The 18,953-nt window shown below is 50.3% G+C and overlaps 1 protein-coding gene across 1 annotated transcript in view; it reads left to right on the top strand.

Moving 5' to 3' along the window:
* The window catches only part of LOC143981288 (uncharacterized), a gene marked incomplete at its 3' end in the record, with an annotated part of 32,493 nt that extends 13,545 nt beyond the window's left edge, over window positions 1-18,948 (top strand). The window contains exons 3-16 of the mRNA XM_077479087.1: window positions 7,476-7,550; window positions 7,632-7,667; window positions 8,408-8,437; window positions 8,529-8,577; window positions 8,745-8,973; window positions 9,049-9,272; window positions 9,476-9,639; window positions 12,308-12,361; window positions 12,492-12,587; window positions 12,668-12,733; window positions 13,801-13,824; window positions 14,848-14,919; window positions 15,492-15,548; window positions 18,655-18,948. Coding sequence (XP_077335213.1) covers window positions 7,476-7,550; window positions 7,632-7,667; window positions 8,408-8,437; window positions 8,529-8,577; window positions 8,745-8,973; window positions 9,049-9,272; window positions 9,476-9,639; window positions 12,308-12,361; window positions 12,492-12,587; window positions 12,668-12,733; window positions 13,801-13,824; window positions 14,848-14,919; window positions 15,492-15,548; window positions 18,655-18,948 — 1,470 coding nt within the window. The remainder of the gene's footprint in view (window positions 1-7,475; window positions 7,551-7,631; window positions 7,668-8,407; window positions 8,438-8,528; window positions 8,578-8,744; window positions 8,974-9,048; window positions 9,273-9,475; window positions 9,640-12,307; window positions 12,362-12,491; window positions 12,588-12,667; window positions 12,734-13,800; window positions 13,825-14,847; window positions 14,920-15,491; window positions 15,549-18,654) is intronic.
* Between the last annotated feature and the right edge of the window lie 5 nt (window positions 18,949-18,953).

The following is an 18,953-nucleotide window of genomic DNA, read 5'->3' as shown; positions in this document are numbered from 1 at the left end:
CTTTGGCGAATCAAAAGTCCGTTGCAGCCCACACACGATCGGATAGTCTGACGGACTCGGTCCTTCGGACTTTGGATGTTGAAAAGTCAGCTCGTGTGTACGGGGCATTAGTGTATGGCGCGGTGGTACTTAACACGAGACAGATTATTTCAATTTCAGAGTGGGGCCTCTAATCTATGCTGGAGGGGATGCCCAGAAATAGAAACTATGTTCCACGTTTGGTGGACTTGTCCTAAAATTAAAGTATTCTGGAAAGGAGTACTATCAATAATAGAAGAAATCACGAGTCTTAAAGTACCAGAAGAGCCAAGGGTATGCCTGCTCCATGGGATAAGCATGCCCATAAAACAATATAAGAGAACATTGATACCAGGTCTCCTAAACGCAACAAACCGTTTAATCCCCCGCCAGTGGAAAGACCCAGAGAGCCCCTCTCTGAAAAGTTGGTTTTGCGAAAATAAATCAGATTTACAATCTAGAGCTCTTAAAGTATAGTGGAGAAGTTGGGTTCAAAAAAAGATGGAAAGATTGGGTAAAATATAAGCAATCATCGAGATACGCAGATAGGATGTCAGAAGAACCAAAGGATGACTAAGGCCGCGTACACACGGGCGGACTGTCTGGCCAACTAAGTCCGTCAGACAATCCGACAGACAGTCCGTCCTACTTTTGAATGAACGGACTTGACCACACACGATGAACAGACAGTCCGTTGAAAGCTTGCGCGATGACGTGTACAGCACGTACGACGGGACTAGAAATACGACGTCCAATACACAGCAATGCAACCTTCGGCCGTGTAAATCCTTTCTGAGCATGCGCCATACTTAGTCCGTCCAACTTGCCTACTCACGAGCGGACTGTCCGCTGAAACCAAAGTTGGACGGACAATATTACGGAAATTCCGAAAGACTTAGTCCGCCAGACTGTCCGCTGAAAAAGTCCGCTGAAGCCCACACACGAGCGGACTGTCCGCTGAAACACGTTTCAGCGGACCAAGTCCGTCAGACAGTCCGCCCGTGTGTACGCGGCCTAAGGGTAAAAAAAAAAAAAAAAGTCGGACTTTAGATATTTGGAGAGACCCTAAGGGGGGATGTGGGTGGGGGGGAATTGAGTTGGGTGGGATAATATTTTGTATATTGTAATTGGGCGTGTTTGTAGCCTCTAATTAAAAAGGAATATATTTAAGGAATAATTGCTACAATGATGTTGAAACGAGAAGGGACAACAATGAACGGTAGAGTTGATTCAAGTCTCTCTAAAGTGTTCACTGAAGTGGCAAAAAAAACCTGCAAAACAGAATGCTAAAGCCTCCTTATGAAGGGGCGCCCCCGCTCGCTCAGGTAGGGGGAAGGCTTCTGCAATTTTCAAAGATCTGGCAGGAACAATGTCAAGACTAGAGTTCCGAGAGTTCTCGTCTCCTCGTTTTCAAAGATCAAATGTTCCCAGAGAAAAGAAAGTCTCTCTTTAGCTCTGGATCATCTCTTATCCCAGGAGGTGATATCAGAGGTTCCCTTAGAGCAGTGATGGCGAACCTTGGCACCCCAGATGTTTTGGAACTACATTTCCCATGATGCTCATGCACACTGCAGTGTAGTGGAGCATCATGGGAAATGTAGTTCCAAAACATCTGGAGTGCCAAGGTTCGCCATCACTGCCTTAGAGGAACAGGGTTCAGGGTTTTATTCAAACCTTTTCACGGTTCCAAAACCTTTGGTGAGGTAAGACCCATTCTAGATCTCAGCCCCTATTCACACCTATGCAAATTAGATGTGCGTTTCCCCCTCATCTAATTCGCATAGTAGGAGAATGTGACTAGCTCCCTATGGAGCCAGTTCACATATCTCCGGGGCGGCTGCGGAGCGCACTTCAGAAAAAATGTGTGCATCTTTGGCTCTGTTTCAGGGCCGAATTCAGGCATAGAAATGGCCCTGATGGCTCTTCGTCCCTGAAACGGAGAAACGGGGAACAGGGACGCACAGCGCTCCTGTGCATTCCGCAGCGTGTTATAGTGTGAACCCGGGCTAAAAGATCTGAACCGGCACTTAAATATCCGGTCCTTTCGCATGGAGTCAATCCAATTGGTTGTTTCCCTTGAAAAAATATTTTTAGGGAAAGGGAAAAACCATCACACAAAAGACCTCAAAGAAAAGTGTTGGTTCTGTTTGGACTTTTTAAGCAAAAATGAAAAGTAAAAAACAATATATTCAAAACTGTTATTTATTTAAAAAAAAAAAAAAATTTAGAACGAAAACAGAAAAAGGGGGAATTTGTAAAAACACATCAAGTCTTACTTACTATCCTGTCAAGATTTGTACAATCTACACAAAGTTTATATTCATTTCCATATAAGTATCCAAAAAATTGAGAGCTTATACATTCATACAGAAAGTAAATGAGACAGGATATCAGGTATAAAACTAAAACTTGGATATGTTGTGGCGCTCTACATGTTTCGCGTTTTTGAACGCTTCTTCAGGAGCTTTAACAATTTTGTTTCTTCATGGGTCTACCCCAAGAGAAATGTGCCGAAGGGAAGAGGGAAGATAACCAGAGAATGTTTTTCCAAATAAATAAAATAAAATAACCGATGTTCAATTCAGGAAGGCACTTCAATCTATGTATGTGCCTGCAGTTTGGCATAGAGGCTTCAGGTATTATGTAGTATGAAGTGGCCAGAGACGGCATAGGAAGGGGTTCTGGTACCCCGTATTATTTGAAATGAAGTGGTAACTTCTAGCGGTATCAAGGTGCAACTAAGGTGGGAACAGGTTTTCCCAAAGTGATCCAAGTTGAAAGGGGGGATCCTTGTTAGCCCCTATATTATTTCACCTGGTGCAGAGGTGGGACCGCTGTGCAATAATTGGTTGTTTACATTTTGCAGGGAGGGGAGTTTTTGGAATCGATCGATTATCAAGGATGCATATCTCCATGTGCCGATATTTCCCGCTCATCGGAAATTTCTGCGCTTCGAGATAGAAAATCATCATTTTCAATTTGTGGCTCTGCCATTCGGCCTAGCCACCGCACTGCGGGTGTTCACAAAGATCCTGGCACACCACCTTTAGCCAGGTTAAGGGCACAGGGCATAACTGTCCTAGCCTATTTAGACAATCTGCTTTTAGTAGATCAATCAGTCTCTGATCTAAACCAAAGTTTAATCTCAGCTGTAAGCTACCTGGAATATCTAGGTTGGATACTCCACCTAGAAAAATCCTCCTTAAAACCATCGAGGAGATTACAGTACTTGGGGCTGGTCATAGATACCGTACAGAAGAAGGTATTCTTACCCCAGGCAAGAGTCAGCTCCATTAAAGCACTGATTCAACTTGTCAAAGCAAAGAGAGATTCTTCCATTCGGTTGTGCATGAAGTTGTTAGGGAAAATGGTGGCCTCCTTCGAGGCCGTCCCTTATGCGCAGTTTCATTCAAGACTGCTACAAAACACCATTCTGTGGGCTTGGAACAAGAATGTTCTGGCTTTGGACTTTTCAATGCGATTATCCCCCGAGGTGCGTCAGAGCCTCAATTGGTTGATATCCAGCAACCTCCGAAAAGGGAAATCCTTTTTACCAGTATCCTGGAAAGTGGTAACAGCAGATGCCAGCCTTCTAGGCTGGGAACCAGTTCCTGGAAGAAGCTTCTGTTCAGGGGGAATGGTCCAAGTCAGAAAGGACCTTGCCCATCAACATTCTAGAGATTCAGGCAGTACGTCTGGCCCTAGAATCCTGGACGCTCAGGCTACAGGATTATCCTGTCCAGGATTCAAACCGACAATGCCACGGCTGTGGCTTACATCAATCACCAGGGGGGCATGAGAAGTTGTGCAGCCCAAAAAGAGGTGAATCATGTTTTAGCTTGGGCAGAAAGCAACATTCCTTGCCTCTCGGCGATTTTCATTCCAAGGATAGAAAATTGGCAGGCGGACTACTTGAGTCACCAACAATTATTTCCGGGAGAATGGTCCCTTCACCCGACATCTTTCTATCGATATGTCAAAGATGGGGTATTCCGTATGTGGATCTGTTTGCATCCAGATGCAACAACAAAGTCGTCAACTTTTTGGCAAGGACGAGGGATCCGCTACTGTGCGGTACAGGCGCCTTGGTCTTCCCATGGGATCAGTTTTCACTGATCTATGCGTTTCTTACGGTTCTGCTAATTCTGCGCCTTCTCGGCAGGATCAAGCAGGAATGAAAGGAGGTGATTCTGGTGGCCCAGAAGATCTTGGTTTGCCGAGATCATAAAGATGGCGGTAGGAGTCCCTTGGACCCTGCCATTGTGGCCAGACCTTCCCGCGCAAGGTCTGGTATTCCATTCTACCTTTACAAAATGCAAAATTTAACGGTTCGGTTATTGAAACAAACATTCTAAAGGACCGTGGGTTTAAGTAGTGTCTACTTTTGTTAATGCTACGAAGCCGGCCTCCAGAGTCATTTACTATAGAGTCTGGAAGGCATATGTTTCCTGGTGTGGATCCAGGGGTTGGCACCCCAGGAAATATGTCATAGGTAGGATCCTTGAATTCCTGAAAATGGGATTGGAAATGAAGCTGGCCTTGACTTCTATCAAGGGCCAGGTCTTGGCCTTATCAGTGTTTTTTCAACGGCCTCTTGCTTCTCACTCTCTGGTGCGTAGTTTTATTCAGTGGGTAATACAAATCAATCCCTCCGTCAGGGCACCTCTAAATCCTTGGGATATGAATTTAGTCTTATCGGCTTTAGAGAATCGGCCTTTTGAGCCTTTACAGGAAATTCCCTTGGTTCTTTTGACAAGGAAAATAGTCTTTTTGGTTGCCATATCCTCTGGTAGAATAGTATCGTGCATAAGGATAAGGTGGTTTTGCATCCTCATCCCGAATTCCTACCAAAGGTGGTGACAGATTTCCATTTGACCCAAGATATTATTCTGCCTTCTTCCTTCCCAGAGCCTCAATCTAGGAAAGAGAAGGCACTACATTCCCTTCATGTAGTAAGAGTGATCAAAGTCTATTTAAAGGTGCCCGCTCAGGTTCGAAAACAAATGTTTTGTTTGTACTGCCAGAAGGTCCTAATAGGGGACAGGCAGCATCAAATTCTACTATTTCCAAATGGATTCGTCAAGTGATTGTTCAAGCTTATGGTCTAAAGAAGAAAATTCCTCCTTTTCATGTTAAAGCACTCTCAACCAGGGCGATTAGTGCCTCTTGGGTGGTGCATCATCAGGCCTCTATGGCTCAGATCTGTAAGGCCGCAACTTGGTCTTCAGTTGATACTTTTACCAGATTCTATCAAATCGATGTTAAAGGTCAGGAGGATATTGCCTTTGGGCGTAGTGTACTGAAGGCTGCAGTAGGAGTCCTCTAGCCTCTTAATGCCCTACTTTTTTGTTGTCTCCCTCCCTTCAGTTGCCATTGCTATGGGACATCCCATATAGTAACTACTATTGCTCTGTGTCCCTTGTTGTATGAAAAGAAAACAGGATTTTTAAAACCGCTTACCTGTAAAATCCTTTTCTTTGATGTACATCAGGGGACACAGAGGTCCCTCCATTCTTGGTATGCACTTGTATTGCTTGGCTACAAAACTGAAGTACTCCCGGTAATGGGAGGGTTATATAGGGAGTACACTTCTTGTCTTGGGGCGTGCCAGTGTCCATCACCTAAAGGTGGCCTATTAGCCCACATAGTAACTACTATGGCCCTGTGTCCCCTGATGTACCTCAAAAGGATTTTACAGGTAAGCTGTTTTAAAAATCCTGTTGTCCCTCCACTGAGATGTATGTTGGGAACATGGTCTCCTGTCCCTCCGCTGAAATGTATGTTGGGAACATGGTCTCCTGTCCCTCCGCTGAGATGTATGTTGGGAACATGGTCTCCTGTCCCTCCGCTGAGATGTATGTTGGGAACATGGTCTCCTGTCCCTCCGCTGAGATGTATGTTGGGAACATGGTCTCCTGTCCCTCCGCTGAGATGTATGTTGGGGAACATGGTCTCCTGTCCCTCCGCTGAGATGTATGTTGGGGAACATGGTCTCCTGTCCCTCCACTGAGATGTATGTTGGGGAACATGGTCTCCTGTCCCTCCACTGAGATGTATGTTGGGGAACATGGTCTCCTGTCCCTCCACTGAGATGTATGTTGGGAACATGGTCTCCTGTCCCTCCGCTGAGATGTATGATGGGAACATGGTCTCCTGTCCCTCCACTGAGATGTATGTTGGGGAACATGGTCTCCTGTCCCTCCGCTGAGATGTATGTTGGGAACATGGTCTCCTGTCCCTCCGCTGAGATGTATGTTGGGGAACATGGTCTCCTGTCCCTCCGCTGAGATGTATGTTGGGGAACATGGTCTCCTGTCCCTCTGCTGAAATGTATGTTGGGAACATGGTCTCCTGTCCCTCCACTGAGATGTATGATGGGAACATGGTCTCCTGTCCCTCCACTGAGATGTATGTTGGGGAACATGGTCTCCTGTCCCTCCACTGAGATGTATGATGGGAACATGGTCTCCTGTCCCTCCGCTGAGATGTATGATGAGAACATGGTCTCCTGTCCCTCTGCTGAAATGTATGTTGGGAACATGGTCTCCTGTCCCTCCACTGAGATGTATGATGGGAACATGGTCTCCTGTCCCTCTGCTGAAATGTATGATGAGAACATGGTCTCCTGTCCCTCTGCTGAAATGTATGTTGGGAACATGGTCTCCTGTCCCTCCACTGAGATGTATGATGGGAACATGGTCTCCTGTCCCTCCACTGAGATGTATGTTGGGGAACATGGTCTCCTGTCCCTCCACTGAGATGTATGTTGGGGAACATGGTCTCCTGTCCCTCCACTGAGATGTATGTTGGGGAACATGGTCTCCTGTCCCTCCACTGAGATGTATGATGGGGAACATGGTCTCCTGTCCCTCCGCTGAGATGTATGTTGGGGAACATGGTCTCCTGTCCCTCCACTGAGATGTATGTTGGGGAACATGGTCTCCTGTCCCTCCACTGAGATGTATGTTGGGGAACATGGTCTCCTGTCCCTCCGCTGAGATGTATGTTGGGGAACATGGTCTCCTGTCCCTCCGCTGAGATGTATGTTGGGGAACATGGTCTCCTGTCCCTCCGCTGAGATGTATGTTGGGGAACATGGTCTCCTGTCCCTCCGCTGAGATGTATGTTGGGGAACATGGTCTCCTGTCCCTCCGCTGAGATGTATGTTGGGGAACATGGTCTCCTGTCCCTCCGCTGAGATGTATGTTGGGGAACATGGTCTCCTGTCCCTCCACTGAGATGTGTGATGGGAACATGGTCTCCTGTCAATCCGCTCCTCATGTATTTGCTACAAGAACACTTTTTTTTATTGACATGAAGCTGTATTGTATGTACAGGGTGGTTCAGGTTTGTATGGGGTGCCATCCTATGAAATGCAGTTCCATGATTGGTCAGTTGACTTTAGATTACACAATTGGTCTTTTTTACTGATCTGCTCCTCTGCTTTGTTGTGACAGAAGCGGCACTGCGCTGGGTTGGGTTCTGCAGAGGCGTGTGTGCGACATTCTGGTCCTGAGCATGCTGCTGGTCAGGTGAGTCATTCATGCCGATCATGTGTAGAGCTTCTCTATGGGCACCATCATCTCTGAGGAATTGCACTTTATCTCTTACAGGACTGTCGGCACTGTTGTCTGGACGCTGGCTACATTGTAAGTATACAGAGTTTGGGCACAAATCCAGCAGATAATACTTTTAGACATCCATTCAGATGATTCCCTCATAAAGTGTGTGCATCCGGGCTGACCCCCTCATAAAGTGTGTGCATCCGGGCTGACCCCCTCATAAAGTGTGTGTGCATCCGGGCTGACCCCCTCATGAAGTGTGTGCATCCGGGCTGACCCCCTCATAAAGTGTGTGCATCCGGGCTGACCCCCTCATAAAGTGTGTGCATCCGGGCTGACCCCCTCATAAAGTGTGTGTGCATCCGGGCTGACCCCCTCATGAAGTGTGTGCATCCGGGCTGACCCCCTCATAAAGTGTGTGTGCATCCGGGCTGACCCCCTCATAAAGTGTGTGTGCATCCGGGCTGACCCCCTCATAAAGTGTGTGCATCCGGGCTGACCCCCTCATAAAGTGTGTGCATCCGGGCTGACCCCCTCATAAAGTGTGTGCATCCGGGCTGACCCCCTCATAAAGTGTGTGCATCCGGGCTGACCCCCTCATAAAGTGTGTGCATCCGGGCTGACCCCCTCATAAAGTGTGTGCATCCGGGCTGACCCCCTCATAAAGTGTGTGCATCCGGGCTGACCCCCTCATAAAGTGTGTGTGCGTGGGGGGGGAGGGGGGGGGTCGCTGATAAGGCGTGTGCATTGGGGTGACCCGCTCATGTTTCTTGTGTTCTCTCACCTCGGTTGTTGTGACTTTTATCCTCTCCTGTGATTTCTTGCAGTGCGATGCGGAGAGCAGCTGTGATGAGCAGGTAGGTGGTCGATGTGAGGTGATGAGTACCTCCTGTATTGGACTGACGGTGGTCTCTCTCGGGTTGACGTTTCCTGTTTTTGTTCCTCTAGGCTCCGAGTGATGACTTGGCGGTGTCCTTCACCATATCTATGACTACATGTACGAGCTCTGATCTATGGGTCTGGTGTGCCATCGGTGATGCCTTTATTTTATTTCTTGGGATTGGTTCTCGGGATCCATATTGAGGGTGGGGGGGAGGAGCTTACATCCTCTTTCTATGGTGCCCTTGGCCTTCTCCTCACTGATGCCATGTTCTTTGTCCGCAGCCTCTCCGCAGGTGTCAGGAGGCCGCCCCAAGCTCACAGTCCTTTCCCAAATTTCTGGCTTGGGAAGAAGTTGTGAAAAGAGCCAAGAACCCGAGATTGAAATGATCCCGCCTCCTCGGTGCCCATCACCCATCCCCCCACCACCCAGTCCGCCCAGAGCTACCCCCAAAGTAGAGCCAGTACCCGTTGAGACTCCTCCCACAACAAGCGTGGAGCCCAGAGCTAGCAGGTGAGTGGTGTACAGAGGTGGAAGATACGGTTGCCGATCACTCGGTGTCACCTCTACATAATCCTCTTCTCTCAGTTCCCACAGGAGCAGCGTTCCGAAATCTGTGCCGACGCCGGTGTCCCGGAGAACTCCCACCCCCTCCATCTCGCTACCTGTTCACACGGCCCCGCCCACTCTACCTTCCATGCTGCGGCCTCCCTCCCACAATCACATGAACCTGTTTACACCTTCCCAGGGTCTTCCACCCCCTCCCCCACTTCTGCAAGTCTCTGGCCACCCACCTTCGGCTGTGCTAGCTGGTAAGTAGTAGATGTGCATGCGTTGTACGTGGAGACCAGGGGGGCTGAAGTAAAGCTAGACTGCGGGGCTTACAATTCAGTGTGAGGTTGTTCCAGGCAGGCATGGTAGATTATGATGGCGGAGGTTCTAGATGGAATTTCGGTGGGGGGTGTTTGACAAATACTGTTCTATTTGATTGTCCTTGATCTCTCTCTCTTTACAGAACATAATCTTATTGGACAAGAGATGAGTTCCCGATTCCTGGCGGCTCCAGGGGGCCCAGCTGAGCTTGGTGCTGCAGTCAGACCCATGTACCAGTTCCACCAGCACAACCATCAGCATACGCACCAGCACACGCACCAGCACTTCACACCCTACCCCCACAACGTGAGTCCAACCCATTCATGTCACCTCTTCCATCACCGGCTGCTTGTGGCCTCTCCGTAATCCCAAATACTTTAATTATACAGACACCACCGCGGTCTGACCCCGCCCTGCTTCCTCATTACTGCGTATGGACACTCCCACATTCTTTACCTCATCTCTGCACCCCCCATCTCCTCCGTACCCCTCATCTCTGCACCCCCCATCTCCTCCGTACACCTCATCTCTGCACCCCCCATTTTCTCCGTACACCTCATCTCTGCACCCCCCATCTCCTCCGTACACCTCATCTCTGCACCCCCCATCTCCTCCGTATCACCTCATCTCTGCACCCCCCATTTCCTCCGTATCACCTCGTCTCTGCACCCCCCATCTCCTCCGTATCACCTCGTCTCTGCACCCCCCATTTCCTCCGTATGACCTCGTCTCTGCACCCCCCATTTTCTCCGTATGACCTCGTCTCTGCACCCCCCATCTCCTCCGTACCCCTCATCTCTGCACCCCCCATCTCTCCGTACACCTCATCTCTGCACCCCCCATCTCCTCCGTATCACCTCATCTCTGCACCCCCCATTTCCTCCGTATCACCTCGTCTCTGCACCCCCCATCTCCTCCGTATCACCTCGTCTCTGCACCCCCCATCTCCTCCGTATCACCTCGTCTCTGCACCCCCCATTTCCTCCGTATGACCTCGTCTCTGCACCCCCCATTTTCTCCGTATGACCTCGTCTCTGCACCCCCCATCTCCTCCGTACCCCTCATCTCCGCACCCCCCATCTCTCCGTACACCTCATCTCTGCACCCCCCATCTCCTCCGTACCCCTCATCTCTGCACCCCCCATCTCCTCCGTACCCCTCATCTCTGCACCCCCCATCTCCTCCGTACACCTCATCTCTGCACCCCCCCCATCTCCTCCGTACCCCTCATCTCTGCACCCCCCATCTCTCCGTACACCTCATCTCTGCACCCCCCATCTCCTCCGTACCCCTCATCTCTGCACCCCCCATCTCCTCCGTACACCTCATCTCTGCACCCCCCATCTCCTCCGTACACCTCATCTCTGCACCCCCCATCTCCTCCGTACACCTCATCTCTGCACCCCCCATCTCCTCCGTACCCCTCATCTCTGCACCCCCCATCTCCTCCGTACACCTCATCTCTGCACCCCCATCTCCTCCGTATCACCTCATCTCTGCACCCCCCATCTCCTCCGTATCACCTCATCTCTGCACCCCCCATCTCCTCCGTACCCCTCATCTCTGCACCCCCCATCTCCTCCGTACACCTCATCTCTGCACCCCCATCTCCTCCGTATCACCTCATCTCTGCACCCCCCATCTCCTCCGTATCACCTCGTCTCTGCACCCCCCATCTCCTCCGTATCACCTCGTCTCTGCACCCCCCATCTCCTCCGTATCACCTCATCTCTGCACCCCCCATCTCCTCCGTATCACCTCGTCTCTGCACCCCCCATCTCCTCCGTATCACCTCGTCTCTGCACCCCCCATCTCCTCCGTATCACCTCGTCTCTGCACCCCCCATTTCCTCCGTATGACCTCGTCTCTGCACCCCCCATCTCCTCCGTATGACCTCGTCTCTGCACCCCCCATTTCCTCCGTATCACCCGTCTCTGCACCCCCCATCTCCTCCGTACACCTTGTGTCTTCACCCCCCATTTGCCCCATCCTCGTCTGTACGCTCGTCTCTGACTCCTCGTCTGTACGCTCGTCTCTGACTCCTCGTCTGTACGCTCGTCTCTGACTCCTCGTCTGTACGCTCGTCTCTGACTCCTCGTCTGTACGCTCGTCTCTGACTCCTCGTCTCTGACTCCTCGTCTGTACGCTCCTCGTCTCTGACTCCTCGTCTGTACGCTCCTCGTCTCTGACTCCTCGTCTGTACGCTCCTCGTCTCTGACTCCTCGTCTGTACGCTCCTCGTCTCTGACTCCTCGTCTGTACGCTCCTCGTCTCTGACTCCTCGTCTGTACGCTCCTCGTCTCTGACTCCTCGTCTGTACGCTCCTCGTCTCTGACTCCTCGTCTGTACGCTCCTCGTCTCTGACTCCCCCTTTGTACGCTCCTCGTCTCTGACTCCTCGTCTGTACGCTCCTCGTCTCTGACTCCCCCTTTGTACGCTCCTCGTCTCTGACTCCTCGTCTGTACGCTCCTCGTCTCTGACTCCCCCTTTGTACGCTCCTCGTCTCTGACTCCTCCTCTGTACGCTCCTCGTCTCTGACTCCTCGTCTGTACGCTCCTCGTCTCTGACTCCTCGTCTGTACGCTCCTCGTCTCTGACTCCTCGTCTGTACGCTCCTCGTCTCTGACTCCTCGTCTGTACGCTCCTCGTCTCTGACTCCCCCTCTGTACGCTCCTCTCTGACTCCCCGTCTGTACGCTCGTCTCTGACTCCTCGTCTCTGACTCCTCGTCTGTACGCTCCTCGTCTCTGACTCCTCGTCTGTACGCTCGTCTCTGACTCCTCGTCTCTACGCTCCTCGTCTCTACGCTCCTCTGACTCTTCCATGCTCTCTGTTTTCTCCCCCCTCGTGTGTCCCGTCTGGGTCGCTGGCTGTCCCCAGTGTTCTGTGTAGTGTATATATAACATGCATGTCTCCCATGTGGCCTCTTCCTTCAGCTGATCTCTTTCTAACCTCCTCTCTTTCCCTCTCTTTGCAGTTTGAGAAATATCCGGGTAAAATAGAAAGTCTGTACAGGCAGAATCCGAGTACTGTAAGCAGCTTCTCCTCTCTTCCCTCCATTGTCCGTCTCTTTGTCCCCCCCAATCCTTTCCTCAAAGTCTCTCACATTCGGTTGGGTCTTTCCACTAAGTTGACTTTCTTCTTCTCTTTTCTCCGCACAGTTCTTTCCTCCATTCTCTCCTGTGATTACTGCACTGCCCCCTGTTCTACCTCCCAGTGTCTCCTTTGGATCTCTACAGGGGGCTTTTCAGCCCAAGGTGAGTGGCGTTTGGGGGGCGTCTCAGACTCCTCTTTTTTCCTCCTCGTCCGTTTTCTCATCTGTACTTTCTGTTTGCAGAGCACAAGTTCTGAGCTGGCCTCACAATGCTCTGTGCCTCCAAACCTCACCCACAAGGCTCCTCAGGTGAGTGTTCCGGGCCTCTCGTGGTGACCATTGCTAAAATATTCAGCAATATCTCATCTACTGAACATGTGCGCAGAGCTATTAATACGGTGGAGCCTCGGATTGTGAGCAACGCTTTTCACAACGAGCGTTTCACAATACATGCCATTTTATTTTTTTTTAATCCTGACTCGGTTTGCGAGTGTTGTCTCACAAAATAAGCAGGATTCAAGTCTCTGTGGTGTGCAGTACCGCGTTTGGCCAGAGGTGCGGGAGGCACCGGTGACATTCGGAGCCGCTTGGAAACACTCCGTTCCCGAGTGCATCCGAGCGGTCTCCGAGTATTTCAGAGTCTCTCCGGCGCCCCCTCCCCCACCTCTGGCCATATGCAGTATTGCATGCAATAGGAGTCAATGTGGAACAAATTATCTTTGTTTCTATTGACTTCTATGAGGGAACTCGCTTTGATATGCGAGTGCTTTGGATTACAAGCATTCTGGAACAGATTATACTCATAAGGTTCCTCTGTACTCGGATCTCTTCTGAGAGACTTGTATACCCATATGACCTTGAGAATTGGTGGTCAGACTCCATTGATGATGGGAAGGGATTGGCTTTCAACATACAGTATCTGACAAAAGTAAGTACACCCCTCAGTCACATTTGTGTAAATCTTTTCTTCTCTCTTTTCATGTGACAACACTGAAGAAATGACACTTGTCTACAATGTAAAGTAGTGAGTGTACAGCTTGTATAACAGTGTAAATTTCCTGTCCTCTGTTACTTTACATTGTAGACAAGTGTCATTTCCTCAGTGTTATCACATGAAAAGAAAAGATTTACACAAATGTGACTGAGGGGTGTACTTAGTTTTGTCAGATACTGTACTTGGCAGTGGAAGTGACATCATGTAAATACCAATATAACTGTCTGGAAGAGCTGAATAAAGGAAATACAAGCTCCTTGGGGGTGGGGACTGATGTGAATGTAGAATATATGGAAAGCGCTGTATAAATTGATGGCTCTATATAAATATCTGCAATAAAAAAAGATACTAATCCGGTTCTCATCGTGTGTTTCCTTTGTAGATAACGGAACAGTTCAAACCCCGGGTAAGTCTGCTACTGCAACTCCGCCATGTGTACAGGCAGTCTGCTGACAAGTGTGTGCCGGCCGCTCACCGTGTGCTGGCAAGTGTGTGCCGGCCGCTCACCGTGTGCTGGCAAGTGTGTGCCGGCCGCTCACCGCGTGCTGGCAAGTGTGTGCCGGCCGCTCACCGCGTGCCGGCCGTTCGCTGTGTGCTGGCAAGTGTGTGCCGGCCGCTCAATGTGTGCCGGCCGCTCAATGTGTGCCGGCCGCTCAATGTGTGCCGGCCGCTCAATGTGTGCCGGCCGCTCAATGTGTGCCGGCCGCTCGCCGTGTGCTGGCAAGTGTGTGCCGGCCGCTCACCGCGTGCCGGCCGTTCGCTGTGTGCTGGCAAGTGTGTGCCGGCCGCTCAATGTGTGCCGGCCGCTCAATGTGTGCCGGCCGCTCAATGTGTGCCGGCCGCTCAATGTGTGCCGGCCGCTCAATGTGTGCCGGCCGCTCGCCGTGTGCCGGCCGCTCGCCGTGTGCTGGCAAGTGTGTGCCGGCCGCTCGCCGTGTGCTGGCAAGTGTGTGCCGGCCGCTCGCCGTGTGCTGGCAAGTGTGTGCCGGCCGCTCGCCGTGTGCTGGCAAGTGTGTGCCGGCCGCTCGCGGTATGCCGGCCGCTTGCCGTGTGCCCGCAAACACAATTGAAATATATTCCAGATTAATCTTTACTGCTGCCAGCCCTCATCATCCATCTCTGATGACCCTCAGAATCTCTGTCCATCCATCCACCATAGCCCAGCTCCGTTACACGGGAGGATAGTCCTTCCTGTCTGATCGCTCCTTCATACAATAATACACATTTTATAGATTGTATCTCTTATATATTATTAGTACATGTAAATCTTTTATATAAATTGTTGGTCATTTGTCAAAATTATTTTATTTGTTTAGTAATTTTTATGAAGTAGACTCCTAGTGATTGGTTGGAGACTCTGTGATTGGGGGGGGGGGGGGCTCTGCAGACATTGTTGGGGGTCTTACATGTCGTCTTGTTTGTATCACAGAGGTCCGGGCGCTGGTGTGCAATGCATGTCCGTGTGGCGTATATGATTCTGCGTCATCAGGAGAGAATAAAGGTACGGTGTCAGCTCTCCCAGCATATTGTCTTCCTCTGTATAGTAACTTCTGCTGAGCCGATGTCCGGACACATGAGATACACCACACAAGGGAGGAGCGCCAGGCCACATTTCTCATGGAAACCAAATTCTGGAAGTAAAAAGCAGACCTGTGAAGGCTGAAGTGACCTCCTTACTGCGGGCAGTAGATTTCTGCCCCCCCCCCCCCTCCCCCCTCCCCCCATGTGCACCTTTGTTAGATGTGGTGAGATGGTCCAATGCTTGGAGATTCGGGTATTGGGCCATGTATGGTATTGATGGTGGTCAGCGGTATGGCACAGCCTCGTCTTCAGGGATTGGTTGGTGCCGTTTGGAGAAAGGGTTCCCATGTCACACCGGCCATCAGTCAATGATAGAGAATATAGGACCTCCCTTCTTCTACGCAAATGTAGTACCAGTCCAGCGAGGTGTGGATCTGCGCTGTGGGGGTGTCAGGGTTATGGCCGATGTGGGACAGGGTGGCCCCCCAGGTAAGTTCTGTGATATCACTGTAAAGGAGTTTCCTTGCTTTACCACAATTATTTATTAACTAGTTGGACTTGAACGCTGAGTGTTGGAGAAATCACTGGAATGTCAATCTCATCACAAAAGCAAGTTTATTTACCCTTCTAATCGACCATTTCATGACTCCGCGGTGTAATGCTGTCCTCATTGTCTACAGACTCCGATTCCTCTCTTCTCTGGCCTCCCCTCTTCTATAACCTCCTCTCTTTTCTGGTCTCCTCTGTTCTCTAGCTTCTCCTCTTCTTCTCAAGCCTCCCTTCTTCTATAGCCTCCTTTCGTCTCTGTCCTCCCCTCTTCTATAACCTCCTCTCTTTTCTGGTCTCCTCTGTTCTCTAGCTTCTCCTCTTCTTCTCAAGCCTCCCCTCTTCTATAGCCTCCTTTCGTCTCTGTCCTCCCTTCTTCTATAGCTTTCTTTCGTCTCTGTCCTCCCCTCTTCTATAGCCTCCTTTCGTCTCTGTCCTCCCTTCTTCTATAGCCTCCTTTCGTCTCTGTCCTCCCCTCTTCTATAGCCTCCTTTCGTCTCTGTCCTCCCCTCTTCTATAGCCTCCTTTCGTCTCTGTCCTCCCCTCTTCTATAGCCTCCTTTCGTCTCTGTCCTCCCTTCTTCTATAGCCTCCTTTCGTCTCTGTCCTCCCTTCTTCTATAGCCTCCTTTCGTCTCTGTCCTCCCTTCTTCTATAGCCTCCTTTCGTCTCTGTCCTCCCCTCTTCTATAGCTTTCTTTCGTCTCTGTCCTCCCCTCTTCTATAGCTTTCTTTCGTCTCTGTCCTCCCTTCTTCTATAGCCTCCTTTCGTCTCTGTCCTCCATTCTTCTATAGCCTCCTTTCGTCTCTGTCCTCCCTTCTTCTATAGCTTTCTTTCGTCTCTGTCCTCCCCTCTTCTATAGCCTCCTTTCGTCTCTGTCCTCCATTCTTCTATAGCCTCCTTTCGTCTCTGTCCTCCCTTCTTCTATAGCTTTCTTTCGTCTCTGTCCTCCCTTCTTCTATAGCCTCCTTTCGTCTCTGTCCTCCCCTCTTCTATAGCCTCCTTTCGTCTCTGTCCTCCCTTCTTCTATAGCCTCCTTTCGTCTCTGTCCTCCCCTCTTCTATAGCTTTCTTTCGTCTCTGTCCTCCCCTCTTCTATAGCCTCCTTTCGTCTCTGTCCTCCCCTCTTCTATAGCCTCCTTTCGTCTCTGTCCTCCCCTCTTCTATAGCCTCCTTTCGTCTCTGTCCTCCCTTCTTCTATAGCCTCCTTTCGTCTCTGTCCTCCCCTCTTCTATAGCCTCCTTTCGTCTCTGTCCTCCCCTCTTCTATAGCCTCCTTTCGTCTCTGTCCTCCCTTCTTCTATAGCCTTCTTTCGTCTCTGTCCTCCCCTCTTCTATAGCCTCCTTTCGTCTCTGTCCTCCCTTCTTCTATAGCTTTCTTTCGTCTCTGTCCTCCCCTCTTCTATAGCTTTCTTTCGTCTCTGTCCTCCCCTCTTCTATAGCCTCCTTTCGTCTCTGTCCTCCCCTCTTCTATAGCCTCCTTTCGTCTCTGTCCTCCCTTCTTCTATAGCCTCCTTTCGTCTCTGTCCTCCCCTCTTCTATAGCCTCCTTTCGTCTCTGTCCTCCCCTCTTCTATAGCCTCCTTTCGTCTCTGTCCTCCCTTCTTCTATAGCTTTCTTTCGTCTCTGTCCTCCCCTCTTCTATAGCTTTCTTTCGTCTCTGTCCTCCCCTCTTCTATAGCCTCCTTTCGTCTCTGTCCTCCCCTCTTCTATAGCCTCCTTTCGTCTCTGTCCTCCCTTCTTCTATAGCCTCCTTTCGTCTCTGTCCTCCCCTCTTCTATAGCCTCCTTTCGTCTCTGTCCTCCCCTCTTCTATAGCCTCCTTTCGTCTCTGTCCTCCCCTCTTCTATAGCCTCCTTTTGTCTCTGTCCTCCCCTCTTCTATAGCCTCCTTTCGTCTCTGTCCTCCCTTCTTCTATAGCCTCCTTTCGTCTCTGTCCTCCCTTCTTCTATAGCCTCCTTTCGTCTCTGTCCTCCCCTCTTCTATAGCTTTCTTTCGTCTCTGTCCTCCCCTCTTCTATAGCCTCCTTTCGTCTCTGTCCTCCCTTCTTCTATAGCCTCCTTTCGTCTCTGTCCTCCCCTCTTCTATAGCTTTCTTTCGTCTCTGTCCTCCCCTCTTCTATAGCCTCCTTTCGTCTCTGTCCTCCCCTCTTCTATAGCCTCCTTTCGTCTCTGTCCTCCCCTCTTCTATAGCCTCCTTTCGTCTCTGTCCTCCCTTCTTCTATAGCTTTCTTTCGTCTCTGTCCTCCCCTCTTCTATAGCCTCCTTTCGTCTCTGTCCTCCCTTCTTCTATAGCTTTCTTTCGTCTCTGTCCTCCCCTCTTCTATAGCCTCCTTTCGTCTCTGTCCTCCCCTCTTCTATAGCTTTCTTTCGTCTCTGTCCTCCCCTCTTCTATAGCTTTCTTTCGTCTCTGTCCTCCCCTCTTCTATAGCTTTCTTTCGTCTCTGTCCTCCCCTCTTCTATAGCCTCCTTTCGTCTCTGTCCTCCCCTCTTCTATAGCCTCCTTTCGTCTCTGTCCTCCCTTCTTCTATAGCCTCCTTTCGTCTCTGTCCTCCCCTTCTTCTATAGCCTCCTTTCGTCTCTGTCCTCCCCTCTTCTATAGCCTCCTTTCGTCTCTGTCCTCCCTTCTTCTATAGCCTCCTTTCGTCTCTGTCCTCCCTTCTTCTATAGCCTCCTTTCGTCTCTGTCCTCCCCTCTTCTATAGCCTCCTTTCGTCTCTGTCCTCCCCTCTTCTATAGCCTCCTTTCGTCTCTGTCCTCCCCTCTTCTATAGCCTCCTTTCGTCTCTGTCCTCCCTTCTTCTATAGCCTCCTTTCGTCTCTGTCCTCCCTTCTTCTATAGCCTCCTTTCGTCTCTGTCCTCCCCTCTTCTATAGCCTCCTTTCGTCTCTGTCCTCCCCTCTTCTATAGCCTCCTTTCGTCTCTGTCCTCCCCTCTTCTATAGCTTTCTTTCGTCTCTAGCCTCCTCCCTTTTTTCTCCTTGTTCCTTTATTCTCTTCTCTAGCCTCCTCTGTTTCTCACTTCCCCTTCCTTCTTCTCTTTTCTGGATGGGACTTTGCCCTCCTCGCCCCCTCTCTCTCTCCTCTCACCTGGGTAACTCTATCCTCCTCCCCTGAGCACCTCCTGATCTCACAGGGTTTGGTCTTTGTGTCTCACATGGGACTCCTCTATCTCACAGCTTGCACAAGGGGCTCAACATAAGCCTGAATTCCGTAGTGACCTCCTTTGCCTGAGTGCTGGACTCGGCTCTCTCCCCTCCACACACGAGCTGTCTCGGCCCCCCACCCTCATGACTGGTAAAAGATTGCATGCTTCTCTTTCACAATTTCTATGTGCTGTTAGTCCTTTGTTAGATGTTTCCAATCTGGATCTCCTTTCTACAAATCTTCATTTCTTCTCTTTTGTCGTCTTGCATGTCCTTAAAAAGTCTCTGTACTCTTCCTTCTCTGGCTGTCTGTCATCCTGTAGGTGTTTGTT

The sequence above is a fragment of the Lithobates pipiens genome, unplaced genomic scaffold (assembly GCF_037356315.1).
Source record: "Lithobates pipiens isolate NorthernLeopardFrog02 unplaced genomic scaffold, aLitPip1_a1.2 Scaffold_133, whole genome shotgun sequence".
NCBI lineage: Eukaryota > Metazoa > Chordata > Amphibia > Anura > Ranidae > Lithobates > Lithobates pipiens.
Note: the sequence above shows the minus strand (reverse complement) of the source record. Positions and strands in the feature narration are given on the sequence as shown.